At 49.6% G+C, this 22,018-nt stretch overlaps 1 protein-coding gene across 2 annotated transcripts; it reads right to left on the bottom strand.

Moving 5' to 3' along the window:
• Positions 1-2,994: 2,994 nt before the first annotated feature.
• On the bottom strand, positions 2,995-21,624 carry CALCOCO1 (calcium binding and coiled-coil domain 1). 2 transcript variants are annotated; one of them, XM_003939244.4, is made up of 15 exons: positions 21,537-21,624; positions 19,236-19,413; positions 18,788-18,890; positions 17,603-17,793; positions 14,968-15,126; positions 14,409-14,557; positions 12,389-12,479; positions 8,250-8,405; positions 7,780-8,034; positions 7,199-7,324; positions 6,601-6,696; positions 6,133-6,241; positions 5,701-5,900; positions 4,965-5,071; positions 2,995-3,991 (listed from the first exon to the last, which is right to left on the bottom strand). In XM_003939244.4, exons 2-15 carry the CDS (start codon positions 19,389-19,391, stop codon positions 3,814-3,816), a joined length of 2,076 nt encoding a protein of 691 aa, XP_003939293.3. In that variant the 5' UTR covers positions 19,392-19,413; positions 21,537-21,624; the 3' UTR covers positions 2,995-3,813. The 2 variants fall into 2 exon arrangements, with proteins under 2 accessions (XP_003939293.3, XP_010348212.3); XM_010349910.3 differs by having other exon boundaries at positions 19,236-19,409; positions 21,537-21,611.
• Between the last annotated feature and the right edge of the window lie 394 nt (positions 21,625-22,018).

The following is a 22,018-nucleotide window of genomic DNA, read 5'->3' on the forward strand; positions in this document are numbered from 1 at the left end:
AGATTGCGCCATTGCACTCCAGCCTGGGCAACAGAGCAAGACTCCGTCTGAGAAAAAAAAAAAAGAAATGTCTCTATCCCAACTGACATCACATTTTGTTCTTTCAAGCCACACATGACACTTCATTTAATGGTATTGGTAATGTTTATTTGAAGCTGGTTAGTGAGCTCAATGATGTTCACTTTATTATTCATTACATACATTATTTTGTATGTATAAAACAATTAAAAGAATTGAAAGATTATTTTTGAAGGACTGGTCCTATGTTATAGTCTCTATGCTAGATTTTAGGAACACCGTGATGTATAAGCACAGAACCTGCTCTCAAGTGCTTATCATCTACGGAGAAGAAAAAGCTGTAAACACGTGTAGCATCTTTTTATAAAGTGCTCTATGTGTTATGTCAAAGGATATCTGAGGGGCCGGGCGCGGTGGCTCAAGCCTGTAATCCCAGCACTTTGGGAGGCCGAGGCGGGTGGATCACGAGGTCGAGAGATCGAGACCATCCTGGTCAACATGGTGAAACCCCGTCTCTACTAAAAATACAAAAAAAAAAAAACTAGCTGGGCATGGTGGCCCGTGCCTGTAATCCCAGCTACTCAGGAGGCTGAGGCAGGAGAATTGCCTGAACCCAGGAGGCGGAGGTTGCGGTGAGCCGAGATCGCGCCATTGCACTCCAGCCTGGGTAACAAGAGCGAAACTCCGTCTCAAAAAAAAAAAAAAAAAAAAAAAAAAAAAGGATATCTGAGGGGAGTCAAGTAGGGCTTCATGGAGGTGGTATCCTTTTAGCTGGGAGGAAAGTAGTACATGTTTTGTGGAATGGCTCTGATATACTGGAGTACAGAGTGCCTTAGGGTAGACAGGAAATGGAAGGGCAAGTTGGGTCCAGATGGTGAAGATCCTTACTGGCACACTGAGCAATCTATACTTCATGTTCCTGTAGGTAACAGGCAGCCACTGAGGTTCGGTAAGTGGGGAGAGATGTGTTTGGATTCATTCTTTCACTCCCAAATACTGACCCCTGAGTTCCTATTTGCTGCTACTTGGCTGACTTCTCCTTTCTTATTAGGATCTCAAGCCCATTCTGGTCTATCAGCTTCTGCGTGGATGCTGGGGAGCAGGGGAGCTGACTCATTACAGAAGGGAAATAAGTAGAAAGGCTGAGTTGCCAAATACCACTCAGTTAGTAGGAGACAGAACTGGAACCCAGCTGCCCCTGGGTTCTCCCCTGCCCATGCAGTCAATTACCCTTCCTTGAGCTCCCTCTGCATCGGGGGCCATGCTTTGGATACTGGGATAGGCAAACCATAAGTAAGGGACAGAAATAGCCCCACACTTTTGTGGCACCCCGCAGTCTGAAATTACAGATTGCGCACCAGAAAGACACACAAAGGGCAGATACAGGAGTGGCTAGAAACTCTAGATATCCATGTTGAGGAGCGTGGTGAGGGGCTGGGGGGCTTTATGGAGGAGGGGAGTATGAAACGGATTTGGGACAATGACGAAGAACAGGGCTGGAGAGAAAGGAAGGAGGTGAGAAGGACCCGCGTGAAGTTTTGGAGGTGGGCAAGAACAAAACCTATCCCGCAGTCCTCTTCAATGCTTTTCGTCTCGTGGTGTCTCTATCAGTGGCTTTGTGCAGCTAGCGGTGTGGCTCCTGTGGATGTGTGTGTGGCTTGGCAGGGGCTGTGGCATGGGACCACAGGGCCTGGGTCCCTGTTTGTCTACTTTTCTCCTTTTTTTGCACTAGGCAGCCACCCTTCTGGAAGCCAGGATGTGTGGGTCCCAGATTCTTCTCTCCCCAACCTCCCCCAGAAAATAAATCACACATGATTTCATTAAATGCACCTCCTGCTGAGGATGTTGGCTCATAATTCCTCTCTGATTAACCCCCACTACCCCGGCAAGTTTATAGGCCAAGAGAGGGAGGGGGAGAGGGGGAAGGTAAAAGGAGGGATGGAGGGAATCCCAGGCCGGTGATGGATGCCTCTGTCAGCCCAGCTCGTATTTATTAATAGTCTTAATACGGGAAGCAATAAAGGAAGAGAGGGATTCTATTAATTAAATCATTGTTATAATTAACTTTCATTAAAGGAGGATCAATAAAGAGAGGTTGAGATGGAGAGAGGAGAGATCCATTATCTCTAATTTCCTTGGAAGGGATTCAGGGAATGAGATGGGGTTGCTAGGAGACAGAGACGTGAGGGAAGAAGGAAGGATGTAAGATGTCATCCAGGTGGGGCTGGAAAGGGGGTGGACAGGAGCATTTCAGGTGAGCGGAGGCAGAGAATGGTGGGGGTGGTCCACACAGAGGCCCTGAAGGGAGTGGAGAGCGGCTGAGAAGGGGGCATTTGGGATGGAGAAGAAGGGGGCTGTAGGCGTGTGCTTGTGCAGGGCATTGCTGAGAGCCTCGGTGGGCGTGCAGGTCCTTAACAAATGCTTTATGATGCTGTGAATGTGTCTGTCTAGCCTGCGAAGCTGGTTAGAGTGGATGAATGTGTTTTTGTGACTGCTGAATCAGAGTGTGCATACAGGTATGAGGGGATGGCAACAGAGAATGAAACGGGAAGAATATAAAATCACCTTCAGAAGCATGAGGCTTAGGGCGTGTTTTACTAAGTAGATACTCAAAGGGGCACCCTCTTGACAGGAATAAAGCCTGTCCTTTGGCGTAAGGTACAGTGATGGCTGGTGTGAAAGGTGAAGGTCTGGGCAGTGGAAAACTTGTCTCGCTTTTCCATGGCATGCACCCACCCTGAGACTAAACCCTGAGCAGAACTGACACGGACCCATCGGTTTGCTCGATTCCCCACTGCCGCACTATCCAAGCCAGACCCCCATTTGAGACAACCCACTGGTTGCCAGCACAGCAGGAGGCGCAACAGGACGGTAACTGCCCCGTAACCCTCCTCCCTCCATCACGGTCTAAGGGCTGGCGGTCTGGGCCCTGCACTCCAGTCATACCTCTTAATAAGAACACATTTGTGTCAACGGTTATACATATCATATAAATATATTTGTTCAAACTACAGATCAAAGGGAAGGATACCCGGGGGAAGCTTTTATTGCTGTGGGGGGACCTGGAGAGGGAGGAGGGGCTGGGAAATAGGGATACCTGGGACCATTTCTTCCCCCCATCCCTCACAGAAGGCACAAATACATCATTTCTTTCCGTGTGAGGAGATGTGGGAACAGGATACAGAGTACAGGAATCCTCAAAAATACAAAAACCCTCCAAACTGAAGACCTAAGGCTATGGAAAAGGCTGGGGTGGGCGCAGGAGGCAACGGGGCAACAGAAGGAGGAGCCAAAGAAGCTGAGGACCAAAAGGGACCCACGAGGCCGGGATGGCCATGCTGCTGCCTCTGTGCAGGCCCCGGAGAAAACTCAGGTAAACAAACGAAAACCCCAAATAAGAGAGGGTGGGGTGCCCCAGGGACTGGCTTTGGGGCATCAGACATGGGAGTGTGTGTGAGTGAGTGTGTGTGTGTGCAGTGGCTGTGTATCAGCAGCAACCAGGGCTGTTCCCACAGGGGAAGGCCTCCAGCCCGCTTCCTCCAAAACCGCCTTCAGGGGGTAAATTCAGCCACTGCTTCTGAACAGGACCCCTACCTGGGACGAAAGAGCCAGGCAGGAGAGGATAAAGTGAGAAATCCTGGGATGAAAGCAGGGCACACACAGAAGCAGTTCTTAGGGAACAGAATCTCACGGAGCCGGGTGTGGTAGAAAATGGGCATAAGTATATGCGTGTGTGTGTGTGTGTGTGTGTGTGTGTGTGTGTGTGTGTATTTGTGCATGTATGAGGGAGTAAGATCACTCAAAGGTGAAGGGGTCCTGTGTGCTGAAAAAGAAGTGTCCATCCATGTGGTCCTCCAGGGCATCCTTGTCGCTCTCAGCAGGGAAGCGCTCCTTACAGATAGGACACTCCTTCCACGTGGGGGTGGCAGGGCCCCCAGTGCTGGCTTCTGGCAGGGGACCCACTGTAAAGCCACTAAGAGAGACAGAGGGGTTAGGGGAGAGGGTTGGCATGCTCCGTTTCCTTCTTGACTTGCAGACTTCAGGGAGCAGGACCCACGCGGCTGGTCCCAGGTTATCTTGTGCCTAATGCAGCATCCCGGTCTCTCCCGCAGCGTCTTTCTCCCCGCAACCCCGGAAGCCTTGTTTGTCCAGTTCCCCGTGTCCTCTCTTCTTTAGTCCCTGCTTGTCTCTGCAGTGCAGAGCCCATCCCCCAACCTCCTGCTCTCCTGCTTCCATCTCCGTCTGCTGCCTAATGAGGCTGAAAATGAGTCTGACATCGTCCTTCATCTTCCCGCTCCAGCTGAGAAGGATGACAGCATCACCCCCTCCCTGCCCTGAGCCCATCTCACGGCTAGGCAAAACCGCGACTAGGTGATCAAATCTCTCTTCCCTGTGCCTGCCTCCTTGACCCTGGGAATAACAGGGAAGAAGGTGACAATCTGGTACCTGAAACCCCCACCCCTGTAGGTTCCCTTCCCTAAGGGTCCCCCAGGGAAGTCAGGGAAGAGGGACAGCATTTTCGGTGTAGCCAGACAGATGCTGGAGCCCAGTCTTCTCTCTGCTCCTATCCCTGGGGGCTGTGGTCACCTCCCTTCCTCCCCGGAGAATCCTAGGTACCTACCTAGTGTCTGGGGAAGGGGTAGGGGCAGGAGAGAGGGGAAGCAAGGCAATTTGGGCTCTGCGGAAGATGGTGCTAGAACAAAATAGAAGCCAGTTAAAGGCAAGACCTCTGAGTGCCTTGATAAGATAGGGGGAGGGATTACCTGAAGGCATCTGGGATTTGGAGCAGTGAGTCAGTTTCCTTGTTAACCATACCTGTATCTTCTTTTCTTGGCTGAGGCCAAGAAGGGTGGAGGTTGGGAGCAGGGCCTGGTGACTGTCCACACAGATGCTCCTTTCCTCTGACCTCCTCCCACTTCCCTCCTGGCCTCGATGGTTGAACTCACCTGGCCATGTCATAGAAGGCACTGCCCAGTTCAGGTAGCAGCAAGTTGGCCTCCTCGCCCCCACTCTGCACAGCTGCCATCAGGACTGACTTCTCATCTTCAGCCTCCTGGACGCCGAAGAGACAGGGTTGGTGGACTTTGGGGTGGTGTCCCAAGATGGGGGAGCAGCACATTGGGACAGGTATGGGAGGGAGCAGCCAAGGTTAGGACAGTGCCCTGGGGGACTTAGGAAGAGTGAGGCAGGAGTGGCGTTGTAAGGGGCTGGTGGCTAACAAGAGAATGAGGAGTGTGAGGGAGGGGAGAAGCAGTGAGGCTACTGGGCTGGTCTGGGTTTTGGGATGGTGATCTGTTGGTGTGGCCTTGAAGAGAGGCTGGGCCTGCCTCCTCTGCCCTGGGAAAAAAAGAGAGCCCCATATGGCTAAGATTCCTGCTCTAACTAGCTGGGGGCACGTGCCTGTGGTCCCAGCTACTCTCGGAAGACTGAGGTGAGAGGATCACTTCAGCCCACGAGGCAGAGGCTGCAGTGAGCCAAAACCAGGCTGTATTCCAGCCTGGGTGACAGAGTGAGACCCCGTCTGAGAGATTCCTGCTGTAGAGCTGGGGAGACCCCGTCTGAGAAACTCCTGCTGTAGAGCCGGGGAGACCCCGTCTGAGAGACTCCTGCTGTAGAGCCGGGGATACGTGGGTTTGGCTCTACCCCTCCTTACTGCCTCTCACAGGCTCCTCCACTGCTCACCGAGTCAGAGCTACTGTCCTCAGCTGGCCCAGAGAGGTGAGAAGAAATGGGAGCCGGCTGGCTGATGACAACGAGTGGAGAAGCCTCTCGAGGCCCAGAAGGAGAAGAGCCTGGATCTCCATGCTCACAAGGGCTATAGGGTGGGAGCCTCATGTCTTCTGGGGACTCGTCCTCTGAGTCTGTCAGAGCTGCTGGGCAGCCTGTAGGAGACAGGGCAGGCAGAGAAGAAAGAAGGATGTGTCGTGAGGAGGTTGGACCAGCTGGCTCCTCTGGATGAGGGGTATCATTAGACTAAACAGGGGACAGCATCTGGGAAAGAAAAGGCAAGACACATAGAAGGCAGAGGCAGCTCCCAGCAAGGTTACATGGAGCCTTCCTCAGCAGCGGGAGGTAGGTGGGGAAGAGGTGTTACAAGACTGGGGCTGTACGGACTCAGCCCCGCAGCAGCCTCCTCATCCTCGGTGGCAGCATCCTCATTCCACTTCTCGTCTGCCACCTTCTCCAGGCGGGCCTCCAGCTTTCTCATGTACTCTAGCAATTCCTGGAATTGGGAAGAAAAAGGCAGGTGCTAGAGACTGGGAAGGTGCCAACCTTGCTGGCCTGCAAGGCCTTTCTCTGCACCCGGGAGGAACTCTTAGCTCCTCAGGATTAGAAGCCTGCAGCAAATACTAGGGCAACTTCAGGTAGATAACCCCCAGCACCCCTCCTTCACCACTTGCATCCCTCCCTTCTCCCGGAGATCATCCCCTGTCCTGCCAAGTCCACTAGTAAGAGAAGCCAAGGGATGGGTCCTCTTGGAGAGAACAGTCTCTAAGTCAAGGGATGACAGGACTTTACAAAGTTTCTAGCCCTCTAGTCCTCACCTGTGGCATCTATGGGGCCTGGGTTATGGGTGCTCACCTGCTTCTCCTCTTGTAACTGCTCCTTTTCCTTCTGGAGCACACGCAGGGCTGATCGCAGCTCTGTCAGCTCCCGCTTACTTTCTGACAACTGTACCTGAAGGAGGAGAGTCAGATGGAATCTGGAGCCTAGAATGTACCTCCAAGAACCTGGGCTCTGGGAGCAGGACCAACAATCTAGAACCAAGTCTCCCCATGTGTCTGCTGCTTTCTTGCGCTGACACACCCACAGAACTCCCAACGCTCTTCCTCCATGCGTCCTTTGTCTTGGGCCATGGGGATTCAGTGATCTAAGTCCCAGTCTCTGCCTCTCGAGTGGGGACCTGGACGAGTGCCTCTAGGCTGGGGTGCAGAGGCCTTGGTTGTACCAAGGGGCCACTCTAGAAGTCTCCTAAGTCACCCCTCCTGGGCCCAGATGTGTGCCCTGAGAACGGAAAGAATGCACATTTCAAACCAACGAGGGCTTGTGTGTGCACGTGAAATGCCACCCGACAGGTAAGTGGATACCTCACACTTCTGAGCCCATACCCAAGACAGGGAAGGGGTATGGATGCCTCAGGAGGCCAGAGGACAGGACCGTTGGTGGCTGGGGGCCTCACCAGGCTAGAATCCTTTTCCCGGGCCAGCTCAGTCTTCACCACCTGGTTTTGGGTCCTCTCCTCCTGAACTGCCTTCTCTAGTCGAAGTATCTCTGCACTCAGCTTCAGGATCTTGTCCTTCTCTGTCTGGGAGAGAGCCAAGAAGAAAAATAGGAAAGTGGAGGGGGAAGAAAAAGGAACGCCACTGTCAACAGCATCATCCCTTACTGTGTCCTTTCCTTTCTTTCAAGAACCATTTCTGGAGCATTTCCCCCTTTCATTTCCTAACGAAGGATAGGACGCGAATGACAGCAGGTGCCGCACTGATCAGGAATGGGCGTTACGGCAGGGCCTGGGACCTAGGACAGAAGATGTTTCTGTTCCAAGGAAGGCGCTCTGGTGATCAGAATTGGGATACCCGGGTTAGAGATGGGTCATGCTTGGAAAGTAAAGTGTACCTCCCTCAAAGTCCCTCTCCACCCCGAGTCCTCTAAGCTTCTCAACCCCTCTTCTCTCCTCCCAGAGGGTCTGACCACATGTAGGAGTCCCCACAGAGGTGGGGGCAGTGGCCATCATTCTGCCAGGTGCCGCTATCCCTCTACCTCCACATTCTGCAGCAGCGCTGCCCGCTCCTTGTTCCATTGGGATTTTTCTTCTTTCAAGTGCAAACTGAGCTCAGCCAGCCGGCCATTGACCTCAGCCACTTCCAGGCGGCTGCGGTGTAGTTCGGCTATGGTGCGGTCCCTGGCTGCTGCTGCGCTGGCCAACTCCTCCCCAAGAAGGGTGGCTTTCTGCTGGCTTGAGGCTGCAAGCTCCTGGGCCCCTCGAAGCTGCTCCTTCAGGGGCTCCAGCTCAGCCTGAGGAGAAAGGAGGAGATGGAGATCAGAGTTCCCTGTGAATCATTGGTCAGCCGGGGAGGTAACCAGGCTCCCTCCACTCCACCGCATTAGGACTCAGGGTTGTGTTGTTTCATCTTCAGCCATGTCTTTCCCTCTCTTTAGACACTCAGGCTTTTCTACAACCTGCCCTTGGAACTTTCCCTGTTTTCTGTTGCCTCGGGGCCTTCACTCACCACCCGCTGCTGGGCCTGGCCTAGGGTGTCCTTCATCTGGGCCACCTTGTCTTTCAGTCGCTGGGCCTGAGCGCTCTGCTCCTCTTGCCAGCTCTTGGCCTCCTGCAGCTCCAAATTTAAGCGATGGTTTTCCTGTTGTGCCGCTTGGAGCTCAGCCTGATGGAAGTGGAAAGCAGGTAAGGAAAGGGGTATGTGTGTTGGGGTGGTGCGGCAGGTGAACCACGGTGATGAGAGAAGTCAAGGCTGCACTTCTGAGATTTAACACACACTCAAGTCTTCGGCTATGGCCAGCCCTTCTTGGGTTCTCAGCTCAAAGGACTCGATCCTGCATATCCAGTCTCCAGTTTCCAAAATGAGGTATTCAGCATCACAGCCTCAGGTCTTACGTGTAGGCATTCCGTGTACTATTTCTGCTACTCCATTCTTTTTTTTTTTTTTTTTTTTTTTTGAGATGGAGTTTCGCTCTTGTTACCCAGGCTGGAGTGCAATGGCGCGATCTCGGCTCACCGCAACCTCCGCCTCCTGGGTTCAGGCAATTCTCCTGCCTCAGCCTCCCGAGTAGCTGGGATTACAGGCACGCGCCACCATGCCCAGCTAATTTTTTGTATTTTTAGTAGAGATGGGGTTTCACCATGTTGACCAGGATGGTCTCGATCTCTCGACCTCGTGATCCACCTGCCTCGGCCTCCCAAAGTGCTGGGATTACAGGCTTGAGCCACCGCGCCCGGCCGCATTCTTTCTCTTAAATTGAAACTCAGTCTCCACGCCCTACAGGCCCCTCAAACTCAACAGTCTACCTCCCACCCCATCCCAGTCTTTCCTCATCTTATTTCTGTCCATGGTACCAACTAGCTCCCAAGTTACTCAGGATGGTTCCCTTGGTGCCATGCTTGGCTCTGCCCTCCCCCTAGCGGTCCACAGAAAAGCCTATTGCTTCTCCGTCCTGGTCATAGCCATTTCCTCTTCTCCATTACCACCACAACCACATTATCTCAGACTCCGGTCATTTCCTGCTTGGACTACAGAATGACTTCGTAACTAGCTCATTCTCCACAAGGCAATCAGATTATTCTTCTTGAGGTACAGTTCTGATTCTTTAAGTACAGTTATTTTCTTTTTTAGATTTAGGGTCTGGCTCTGTCGCCCAGACTGGAGTGAAGTAGCATTGTCGTAGCTCACTGCAGCCTCCAACTCCTGGGCTCAAGCAATTGTCTCACCCCAGCCTCCTGAGTAGCTGGGATTATAGGTGAACGCCACCATGCCTGCCTAATTTTTGTCGATACAGGGTCTCACTATGTTGCCCAGGCTTGTCTCGAACTCCTGAGCTCAAGGGATCCTCCTGCCTTGGCCTCTCAAAATGTTGGGATTACAAGCATGAGCTACTGCACCTGGCCATAAGTACATGTCACCCCTGCTTGAAAAATCATCAAAGCCTTTCACTGCTTGTGGAATAAAAATGAAGCTCAGGATCCTCCACAGTCTGACCCTGGCCTTATCGCAAACACTTGAGTCACACATTCAAATGCCCTGAGTGTTCTGGCCTCTAAGCCGGTGCTCATGTCTTTTTCTGTTCCTAGAATAGCCTCACTCTCATATCTGTCTACTCAAATTCTACCTATTTTCACTGCTGCACAAAGGGGTTTTAAATGATCTTCCACACAAACCCAGGGTTCTGAGGAAGCAATTTAGGAGTTCTGTAGATATTTGATTTGAACTTCTTCTACATTATTAACAATTAGGTTAAAACAAAACAAAACAAAACACAAGGCCAGCCACAGTGGCTCACAGCTGTAATCTCAGTGTGTGATTTGGGAGGCCGAGGCGGATGGATCAGCTGAGGTCAGAAGTTCAAGACCAGCCTGGCCAACATGGTGAAACCCCATCTCTACTAAAAACACAAAAACTTAGCCAGGTGTGATAGCTGGTGCCTGTAATCCCAGCTACTTCGGAGGCTGAGGCAGGAGAATTGCTTGAACTCCGAAGGCAGATGTTGCAGTGAGCCAAGATCCTGACACTGTACTCCAGCCTGGGCAACAAGGGTGAAACTCCATCTCAAAAAAAAAAAAAAAAAAAAAAGGGGCCAGATGCGGTGGCTCACGCCTATAATCCCAGCACTCTGAGACCGAGGGGGGCGGATCACGAGGTCAGGAGACTGAGACCATTCTGGCTAACAGTGAAACCCCGTCTCTACTAAAAATAATAAAAATAAATAAATAAAAAATAACAAATTAGCCAGGCATGGTAGCATGCGCCCATAGTCCCAGCTACTACTTGGGAGGCTGAGGTAGGAGAATCGCTTGGACCTGGGAGGCGGAGGTTGCAGTGAGCCACGATTGTGCCACTGCACTCCAGCCTGGGTGACAGAGCAAGACTCTCTCTAAAAAACAAAACAAAACAAAACAAAACAAAACCAAACAAAACCAAACCAAACCCATAAAATCACAAGTGAACACACTGGAGATCACCAAGTGATATGTGTTTCCAGGTTAATTCATTTTTGTGCAAAGCTCAGAACAGTTTCTGTTGTATTTTCTATTGAACTGAATAGTAAACTGAGCTGCAAGGTGGACAGTTTAAAAATGGTTATCATTTGTACCTACTTCTGTGTGACTCAATGTGTTCTCAATATTGCACAACCAAAATAAAATACAGAAATACATTAGTTGCTGAGGCTGACAGAAAGTCATCTATAACCTCTAATTTCAAAGTCTGGTGTGTCTCAAAATTACCTAATTGCTTTCATTAACTTTTAAGTAAATGTTATACATTCAAATTTATAAAAATAAAAGTTATAGTACTAAAATATTGTTTTTATTTATTCAGTGAGATTCCACACAAGACGAAAAACTTTATTGGTGGGAGGAAAAGAAACAGTTCTGCTAAAAAGGTTTGGAAGTACTAGGCTACTACATGCTCCACACCCCACCCCCTTTTTTTTTTTCTGAGACAGAATCTCACAATCTCACTCTGTCACCCAGGCTGGAGTGCAGGGGTATGATCATAGCCCACTGCAGCCTCAACCTCCTGGGCTTAAGCAATTCTTCCATCTCAGCTTCCTGAGTAGCTAGGACTACAGGTGCATGCCACCGTACCTGACTGTTTTAAAATTTTTTGTAGAGATGGGGTCTTACTATATTGCCCAGGCTGGTTTCGAACTCCTGGGCTTGAACAATCCTCCTACCTCAGCCTCCCAAAGTGTACAATCACATTCATGAACTACCATGCCTAGCCATGAACCTCCCTTACTTTTTTTTTTTTTTTTTTTTTTGAGACAGAGTCTTACTCTGTCACCCAGGCTGGAGTGCAGTAGTGTGATCTATGCTCACCGTGGTCTCTGCCTCCTGGTTCAAGCAATTCTCCTACCTCAGCCTCCCAAGTAGCTGGGATTACTGGCACCCACCACCATGCTTGGCTAATTGTTATATTTTTAGTAGAGATGGGGTTTCACCATGTTGGCCAGGCTGGTCTTGAACTCCTGACCTAAGGTGATCCACCCGCCTCGGCTTCCCAAAATGCTGGGATTACAGGCATGAGTCACCGTGCCCGGCCTTCACACCCCTTTTAAAAAGACTTTTCTAATGTCTCTAACAAGATGTTCTTTCATATACCTCCCTGGAGCCCTACAATACTTCATTAGATTTCTCTCAAGGCCAGGCACAGTGGCTCATACCTGTAACCTTAGCACTTTGGGAGGCTGAGGTGGGCGGATCACTTGAGATCGGGAGTTCGAGACCAGCCTGCCCAACATGGTGAAATCCTGTCTCTACTAAAAATACAAAAATTAGTGGTGCGTGCCTGTAATCCCAGCTGCTTGGGTAGCTGAGACATGAGAATCACTGGAGCCCGGGAGGCGGAGGTTGCAGCGAGCTGAGACAGTACCACTGCACTCCAGCCTGGGAGACAAAGTAAGACTCTTGTCTCCAAAAAAAACAACGACAAAAAAGATTTCTCTTGTGACACTTCTTATATTCCACTTTTCCACTTTGACAAATTCTGATTTGGATATATGTCTCATGTTCCCTAGTAGAGCACACACAATGTCTTCTTTACATTTTTATTCCCTTTGGTGTCCGGCTCTCAGAAAAGAATCAAACACTGACTGAACAATGGAGAAAGTGAACCAACTCTGAGCCCCTTACCTCGCTTTGCTCCTTGTCTGCTTGGACTTCTTTCAGTTGCCCAAGGAGCTTCTCTTGTTCCCGGGTCAGGGCCTTCACTGTGTCTCTAACCCTGGGATTGATAGGATTGATAGGATGACATGTCAGACAATCTGCTCCACCTAGAGAAGGAACAGACTCAGACCTCTCTCTTGTGCCCTTCTACTGCTGCTCTAGGCCCAGAGCTCCATTTCACTCTGGGATGCATAAATCCCCAAGCCAGCGGATCCAGTTCTAAGCCCCAAGATTCCAGGTTCTAGAGTACAATTTAGAAATAAATAGTTTTTCTTATCTTTTGATGTAATATTTTAAGGAATGTTCTGCTGATGGCTCCTACTGTTTTCACTCAATCAAGAGACTAGAATCTAGTCTTTTCGAGACAAGGGCAGTCATTATTGATTATAAACTTTTGATCTAGACCAGAAGTTGGCAGACTCTTTCTGTAAAGGGCCTGACAGTAAAGACTGTATGCTTTGCAGGCCACGTGGTCTCTGCGGCATCTACTCAGCTCTGCTATTTTGTGCAGAAGCATCCATTGACAATATGTAAGTGAATGAGCGCGATGCTCCAATAAAACTTGAACAAAGATTTGAAGTTCATACAACTTTCATATGTCACAAAATATTCTTCTTTTCTTCTTAACCATTAAAGGATATAAAAACTGTTCTTACCTGCGGGCTATACAACAGGTGGCAGGCTCAATATGGCTTGTGGGCCATAGTTGTTGACCCCTGGTCTAGGCAGTCCCTAATCTTTTCCAGATGCTCAATCTGATCCCTGCCTTTCTAACCTATGACTTAGAATGTAGACAGCTAATATCTCCCTAGGGCGAGACTAACATGTCCTGAAGAAGCCTCTCAGATGAACTCACTTATTACTTTAGGCCTTGGACAGAATGCCTTTCTTTTAAACAGTTTTAAAAAATATCACGTCTACCAGTACTAAATGAAACATAATTATGTCATTTAATGAAATAAAGAACTAGAGTATTTAAACTGGTGAAAATTTGAAGGATGGATATGGGAGGTGGTGGTCACTATTTATGCTACTTGGTAGAGGTAACAGTTTTCTGGAAGAAGAGAGAAATGTATTCTGTGTGTCTCCAGAGGTCTCAGGACCTCCTGGTAAGTTACAGGAGGGTAGAGTTTGGCTTAATACAAGAGATACAAAAATGACAGCTGTCAAATGTTGAAAGAGGTTGCCTCCTGAGGGTGACCTCTTACATACCCTCATACATACCTTACATTCCCAATGCTAAGAGTCTATGATTTATATTTTTTCAGGGGAGAGATTCCATAATATTCCTGGATCACCAGTTCTAATGTTTCTTAATAGGTAGTAACTTTCCTGTGGCCAAATCTGAAATCCATACTCTCTCTCTCTCTTTTTTTTTGAGATGGAGTTTCACTCTTGTTTTCCAGGCTGGATTGCAATGGTGCAATCTCAGCTCACCGCAACCTCCGCCTCCCAGGTTCAAGTGATTCTCCTGCTTCAGCCTCCTGAGTAGCTGGGATTACAGGCATGCACCACCAGGCCCAGCTAATTTTGTATTTTTAGTAGAGACAGCATTTTTCCATGTTGGTCAGGCTGGTCTCGAACTCCTGACCTCAGGTGATCTGCCTGCTTTGGCCTCCCTAAGTGCTGGGATTATAGGCACCAGCCATCTTGCCCAGCCATATCCATCCTCTCTTATCTTGCACTGACTTCCATCCATTCTCTTCCTCCAAATCCTCCACTCCTAGCTCTGGCTCAGCTTTTGCTGCACAGTAAGTGGTAACTATGATTATTTCTGAAGAGGAGGAGTACAGCTTAGTGTTTGGAAAGATGGGAGAGAGCTCAGCAGAAAAGGGTATCCCCAGTAACTGGACGAGCCTGAATGAGGGTGAGAGGGAGAGAGGAAGCATGTGGGGCAGACAGCGGGTCTACCTGCCTGAGAGAGGAGGCTGCAGTGAGGGGCCCATGGAAGGGAGAGGAAGTGACGGGGTCAGTGGACTCCCCTCACCTGTCCAGCTCCACCTCCTTCATCAGCACTTTCTCACTGATGGTCTGGATGTCGTCCTCCAGCTCCAGGATGCGTGCCACATGGTCTCCCTGTTGCCGGCTCAGGATGTCCCTTTCTTCTGTGATCTCCCCATGGGACCTCGAAATTCCCTGTAATTAAGTTTCCCCCAGAAGAAAAAGGAGGTTGGGATTCATCTCTCAAGTGGTGGAACAAAGACTTAGGAAGAGCACTCCAGGGTCTGACTGCTCCCGCCCAGCTATCACATCACCTTCCTTGAAAAAGAAACTGTAAGGGAACATTCCCTTACCTATCAGTGGAGCTACCTCCACCTTAGCCCAGCATTCCTATGTTCCAAGAACTGAGTCTCATTACAAGTTTTGAAACATGTCTTTTGTCATATCAAGTTTAATCCCACCCATTACCCTTTAAGTCTATTTCCTTGATGCCAGAACCATCATAAAAGCCAATTAACATCTCTCCTCCACCCTCTTCACTGGGTTCAGATTTTAGACACTGGGTGAGCAGCCAGGCCCTGTCCCCTACCTGGCCCAGCTCCCACCTTGTACTGTTCCGTCAGCTCCGCGTGCTCCTGCCTGGCAGTTGCCAGAACCCTCTCGAGCTCCTGCACTCGGCTCCTCAGCTCTGTCACCTGTGCCTCCAGCTGCAGCTTCAGCTGCATCAGGTCATTCCGTTCTTGCTGGCTCTCATCTAGCTGGTTCTATAGATGGCAGGATGAGAAGGGGGTGTGCTGGTGGAGTACCCCTTCTAAGGGCCCATCCTCACTCAGAATGCACCAGGTGCATTTTGGGGTTGGGGAGTTATGTAGCTTTGAGCTCGAAAGAGGTGAGAAAGGGGATGCTTGGTGTGCTACGAAATCCCATCCATCACCCAGTCAGATGCACCAGATCATGGCACCCTGAATTGCCCATCCCTCTTTTTCCTTTCCCTGCCCTAGGCCTGGCCCTTTCTTTACCCAGCAATTGCAGGAATCCCTCGTGTGGCACAAGTCAATGAACATAGACACAAGGGATGACTCCCCTAATTTTACCCTATATGCTCTGGAGTTGGACAGACTTGGGTTCAAATCTTCAACGCAATTTTTACTAGCTATGTGATTTTTTTTTTAAGATAGGGTCTCACTATGTTGCCCAGGCTGGAGTGCAGTGGCTATCCACAGGTACAACCACAGCATACCATAGCCTCAAATTCCTGGCCTCAAGCAATCCTTCCATCTCAGTGTCTCTCAAGTAGCTGAGACTACAGGCGCATGCCACTACACCCGGCTAGCTATGTGATTTTGAACAAGCTTCTTAACTTCTCTAAGTCTCTGTGTCTTCATCTGTACCATGATCCCTTAGTCTGGATTGTTGTAACGCTCAAATAAGAATCATGATTGTGAAAACACAACAGAGTAGGAGCTCACATATCTTTCACTTATGTGACATAAATATCTTGCTATTCCTGTGGTGATGCCATGTATTTATTAGACTTGGAGTTCTAGAGGACAGGGTTTGTCTGAATCACAGGAAAGCTACTCTTTCTCACCTTCTCAGTCTTCCCCAGTCCCTTCCTTATCTGGGGGATATATTTCCTCTCCACCTGGCCCTGTCTCTTGTCTTCCTTCAGGAAGTCTTTCATGCTAATATCTGCCTTTACTCCTTAATTCTTCTCTATTTGGCTCAATAGAAATATAATACAAGCCACATATATACTTTAAAATGTTCTAGCAGGCACTTAAAATTAATGAGAAACCTTTGATATTAATTTCTAGAACACACACACACACACACAAACACACACACACAGATGGAGTCTCATTCTGTCACCCAGGCTGGAGTGTAGTGGTGCGATCTTGGCTCACTTCAACCCCTTCCTCCCAGGTTCAAGCAATTCTCTTGCCTTAGCTTCCCAAATAGCTGGGATTACAGGACCCACCAGCATGCCCAGCTAATTTTTGTATTTTTAGTAGAGATGGGACACCATGATGGCCAGGCCAGGCTGGTCTTGACTCCTGACCTCAAGTGATCTGCCTGTCTCGACCTCCCAAAGTGCTGGGATTACAGGTGTGAGCCACTGTGCCTAACCAAGAATATTTAGTCTAACACAGTCTATCTAAAATAGCATCATTTTGGCCAGTTGCAGTGGCATATACCTGTAGTCCCAGCTACTCAGCAGGCTGAGCTGGGAGGATTGCTTGAGCCCAGGAGTTCAAGATCAGCTTGGGCAACATAGCAAGACCTCATCTCTTAAAAAAAAAAAAAAAAAAAGACCAAAATGGCTGGACGCGGTGGCTCATACCTATAATCCCAGCACTCTGGGAGGCTAAGGCAGGTAGATCACGAGGTCAAGAGATCGAGACCATCCTGGCCAACATGGTGAAATCCCATTTCTACTAAAAATACAAAAATTAGCTGGGTGTGGTAGCAGGTGCCTGTAGTCCCAGCTACTCGGGAGGCTGAGGCAGAAGAATCACTTGAATCCAGGAGGCGGAGGTTGCAGTGAGCCAAGATTGCACCACCACACTCAGCCTGGGTGACAGAGCGAGACTGTCTCAAACAAACAAACAAACCAACCAACCAACCAACCAAAAAAAAACCCACCAAAAAAACAACCAAAACAGTAACATTTCAATATGTAGTCAAAATAAAAATTATTCAAGTCTTTCACATTCTCTCTAAAAAATACTAAGTCTTCAAAATCTGGAGTGTATTTTACCCATACAGTCCATCTCAATTTGGATTAATTGCATTTGAAGTGCTCAAAAGCCGTATGTAGTTAAGCGCCTTTGGCGTTGGACAGTACAGGTCTGGGGTCTTGCCTATCTGCTCTCACTCCCTGTCCTGGAAGCAGGTCTTGTGCTGCCTTTTCTCTGAACGTCCCGTGGAGTAGCCCCCCTCTACCCTTTAATCTTCCTCTAGGGCATAGGACAGGATGTAGCGCATGGAGAAGGAAGGCTCTGCAAGTTCTTATGAGATCCTGAGTTACACTGGCCTGTGGGTGGTCTGCTTTCCTGCCTTACATGTTCGTGTATGTCTATGTCAGACTGAGACGTTCCTGGAGGCAGAACTTTCTCTAACTCTCAGTCAGGTCTTCAGTTGAGGCCACAGATGAGGGGAGGGTAAGGTGGGAAGGATCCTCTTGCAATGCCCTCCCCCACTTCTTGCCTGGGAGTAACTCCATTGCTCTTTTCTCACCTGTAGCACAGTTGCCTTGGGGACAACCAGCAGGATGTCAGAGCCCCCATCAGCCTCCTCCATGGTCACCAGTTCATCCATGGGCCTTGGCTCTCGGAACTGGAAAGGGGGGCTCTGCCCACACACCCGGCCCTGGCGGTTCACATATCGGAACTGGTAGAGCTGAGCTCCTGGTTTGGGCAGGTAGCTGGCTGTGGGAAGAAGAATGGATCCAGGACCCCAAATGATCCACTGTCTTTGGCTCCAGTCCCTTGCTCAGTGTTCCATACACTGTGTCTTCTCTTCTCCACTTCCTACAAGCCGTTTCTTTTCCCAGGTACTCTTCTCCCTCCTTTCGGCCTATGCCTCTCCTTTCTGTCTTTCCAAACCCATTCTCCTGCTGTCACAATCATAATAATACCAGTTGCCATGTAGTGAGTGCCTATCATGTGCCAGACCCTGCAGTAACAGCTTTTATTTTATTTTGAGACCGCGTCATGCTCAGTTGCCCCGGCTGGAGTGCAGTGGTGCAATCTTGGCTCATGCAACCTCTGCCTCCCGGGTTCAAGCGATACTCTTGCCTCAGCCTCCTGAGTGGCTGGGATTACCGGCATGCACCACCACACCTGGCTAATTTTTTTTTGTATTTTTAGTAGAAACAGGGTTTTGCCACGTTGGCCAGACTGGTCTTGAACTCTTGACCTCAAGTGATCCATCCACCTTGGCCTCCCAAGGTGCTGGGATCACCATGCCCGGCCTATAGCTTTCATTTTAAATCCTCATAATGTCCCTATAAGCCAGGCAGTCCCTTTTACTGTTAAGATGACAGACACAGGGAAGTTATGTAATTTGCCCAAGGCCAAACAGCTTGTAAGTGTTAGAGGTGAGATTTGAACCCGGGTCTTTCCCTCTTCTCAACACATAATGCTACCTTTCCCTCTTTCTTACTCCCTTGCTCTTCCTTCTTTGGGTAGGATATGGGACTAGATGCCCTCTGAAGTTCCTTCCATTTTGAAGTCCCTGATTCTGCGATAATCCCATGATTTTCTATCTGCGAAGCCCTGTTGGATATATTATCATTATATTTATTTTAATTTATTTTTCCTTGTCCTTTGTGCCCAACTTTTATGTTTCTGAGCCCACCACCTTCTTCTAAACCTCTACTCCCTTGGCTCCTCTCTCCCAATTTTCCATCTTCCCTTGTACCTTGGAACTGGACACTGGTGTGGATAGGGGAACCATCAGTTGTACTTTCAGGCACAGAAGACCACACAAATGTGTGGTAATCCCGAACACAGGCAGCCTCCACCTATGAAAGCCCAAGGTTGAAGAAAGGCATGGTGATGGAACTACCCTCTACGGATGGAAGAGCAGGATGAAGGATTGAATGGGGGCAGGGGCGGGCAGGATGGAGCTACAGTGGCAACAAGGACAAGAGGAAGGGAAAGTGGAGGGACACTAATGTGTCAGTAGAGAACAAGGCATAGACAAAGACAAGATGAGCTTTGCATATACAGTGGCCTCTGTCATCTGTGGCATCTTTCTCCCTTCTTCTCTATCAACCTGAGGTTGAGTATCCAAGAACCCAATCATTTCCCTTATTCCAACCAACCCATGGCCGATAAACCTAAGCCAAAAGGGGTTCCAGAGGTACCTTGAAGATGCCAATCCAGTCGCTGGCACTGGGCATGGTGCCTGGGGGAAGGGTGTAGTGACATTCCACCTTGGTGTTGGGGATGTAGGTCCGGGCTACATTCAGAAAGTTGACTCCACCACGGGATGGTGCCCGGCTTAGTGGTGATTCTTCCATCCTGTCCTTGATCTCTGTCTTCCTATGAAAGAAAGCGTTGATATCCTAAAGTCTCTCCAGTCCACCTCCTCCCCCTGACAGCTCCAGCACCACACACTCACAGCCCCTGCCACGACACCTGGGGATAAGGCCTACCTGGTTCCAGTCCCTGAGGGTTATGGGACCTTGTAGAGGTATCACTCTTAGTCTCATCTACATCTAGGATGTAGATCTGGCCTTCCAAGTCAGTCCCCATCCGGTCTCACACTGTACCTTCTCTGGTTCACAGACCTTTCTGAGGGTTCAGGCTTCTCTAATTTTTGCTCCCAAAAGGGCACTGAGGGGGACAGAGCCTGAGACTTGGTTGACAGCCTCCATTTCTCCATTCCATTTCCCACACCTGGCTCTTGAATTCAAAATCCAACTGAGGTGTGGGGCCCTCTCATTGAGAGGTGTCCTTACCTACTCCTAAGCTTGTTGACCCAGCTGTACCCAGGAATGAGTTATGACATAAGAAAGCAGCAACTAATCTCTGAATGGTTGAGTTTTCAGAGCTAGAATATGGCTGGGGCTCGGGGAGGAACTGACAACCCAAATCCTTAGGTTCCTGAGCTCTCAGCTATTTTCATGCCTCTGAGCTGTCTACCCCCAGGAACTCTAGGGAAGCAGAAGGCTTCTGCTGGCATCCAAGAGACAAAGGGAAGGGGAGGATATAAGGAAAGACAGGTCTTGTCCCTGGACTTATTATTCCAGGAAGTCAAGAATTCTGGAGGCGGCAGCTTCAAGGGCGGAGTGAGGCGCTTAGCAGGAACGTGGAGGGGGGGATGGGAGATGGAATGTGGGGGCCTGGAGCCAGGAAAGCCCCACCCCGGGACAGGGAACAGACTAGAAAGTGGGAAGTAAGGGGCCTCAAGAAGTGGAAATGGATACTTAATGTTGAGGAAAGGGAAGATATATCGTTCAAAAAGAATGTAAGGTTCTTCTCTCCAGACTGTGCCTGCAGCAGGATTAGAAACCCACTAGTTTCACTTTAGTATTTCTTTTCTTATTTTCTCTCTGCTCCCCTCGGCCTCGATCCGTCCATCTGTTTGTATTGGTAGCTGGAGACCCACTATACGATGGGGTTGAGAGGAAGGAGTGTTCCAAGTTAGCTGGGGAGAGTTAATTGGAAAATATGACGGTGGGGCAAGAACAGATAACAATCAAGCGATGCCTCAGTCCAGGGCTGCGAGATGGCCCTCTTATTCATCATTCCTCTCCAGCCCACTAATCTGCTTCCTGTGTCACTCACAGCCGACGTGTCCAACCAGATATTGCCGCTAGTCATATGCACGCCCCCAAACATCACAAACCCACATAGGCTGAAGTCCAGGGGACAGGAAGCTTTAAAAGAAAGCAGAAACTTAGTGGATAAAGGTGAGCCAGCAACACAAAAAGGAGCAACTTTTGCCCCCCAAATAGGTAGGACAAGAAGTTTTTTTGGATGTTCATCTCTCTGAAAAATTCCTAGTTAAATCTAGTCCATGTTTTCTCCAAATGTAATTATTCCAGCTTTCTAAGGGTGGGGGTAAACTGTCCCCAAAGAGCTATACCTGGAGAACCCTAAAAGATACCCCACAAAGAAAATCCGTAACAGCTGTAAAGGTTCTTCATGTCCGAAAGAAAGTTCTGAGCACCTAAGGTGTAGGTGTGTAACGTGATTCAGATGTTCACCTGGGGGGCGGGAAGCGGGGTGTCCCACCCCCTACTCTATACGGCACTAGAGTTCCTTGACATTCTGCAACTTGGAAGTTCCCCCTTCCCCTAGGGATTCAGCGTCGTAAAGGCCTTTGGATTTTGCGTAAGGGAGAGCAAGAAGACGTGTGGGGAACAGATCTTACCTGGGACAGAATAAGCAGATTTCAGCTCCCTAAAGGGATCAAGCTTTATAGACGCGTACTGAGAAGAAGGCGAGGACGACGGGGGGCGCCCCCTCTAATCAGGGTCCCCTTGAAACCAAGAACTCCCCAAACAGCGGGGGTGGCTTCTCCAGTACGGAAAGTGTTAAAACCCAAACGCTCCTGCATCCGCCTTCGACAGTTCCCTTACGTTATTCTTCCCCAAGCTGGAAAGTGGGGTGACCCTCCCCTCCCATAAGATCGCCCCCAATTAGGCCAAGTTTCTTACCCAACAGACGGATCAGCTGTTGCCCTCACCTTTCACCAACAACAAAAACAGCACTCCGACTTCTGGAGGGGAGGGAGACGAGTGGGCGCGAGGGCTTCTGGGATTTGTGGTTCTCTCTCGCCCTTTTGTAGCCGCGCTGGATCGGATCTAGGACTACAAATCCCAGAAGGCCGCGCACAAGGAAGGCGGGGAAGAGGGCGCCCTCGGCGGCGGCCTCTCTGAGGCGTCCTGGGAGGCGTAGTTCTCGCTCCTATGGCAGAAAACGAGGGTGTGGCCACGAAAGGACTTCACGGCCCATGATCCCTTAGAAGGGGGCCGGCTGTATTAGTGGTGGCTGCTGGTTTGTAACGTGCATTGTTGGGGGCTGGGGAGGATTTACTGCTTTAACGCGTTCTGTGTAACGCTTTAAAGGTGGGCAGAACGCTTTCTGTTGCGCCATCTCATGCACTTTTCACACCCACCTGTGAGATAGGCGTTCGGGT

This window comes from Saimiri boliviensis, chromosome 7 (assembly GCF_048565385.1).
Source record: "Saimiri boliviensis isolate mSaiBol1 chromosome 7, mSaiBol1.pri, whole genome shotgun sequence".
Taxonomy (NCBI): domain Eukaryota; kingdom Metazoa; phylum Chordata; class Mammalia; order Primates; family Cebidae; genus Saimiri; species Saimiri boliviensis.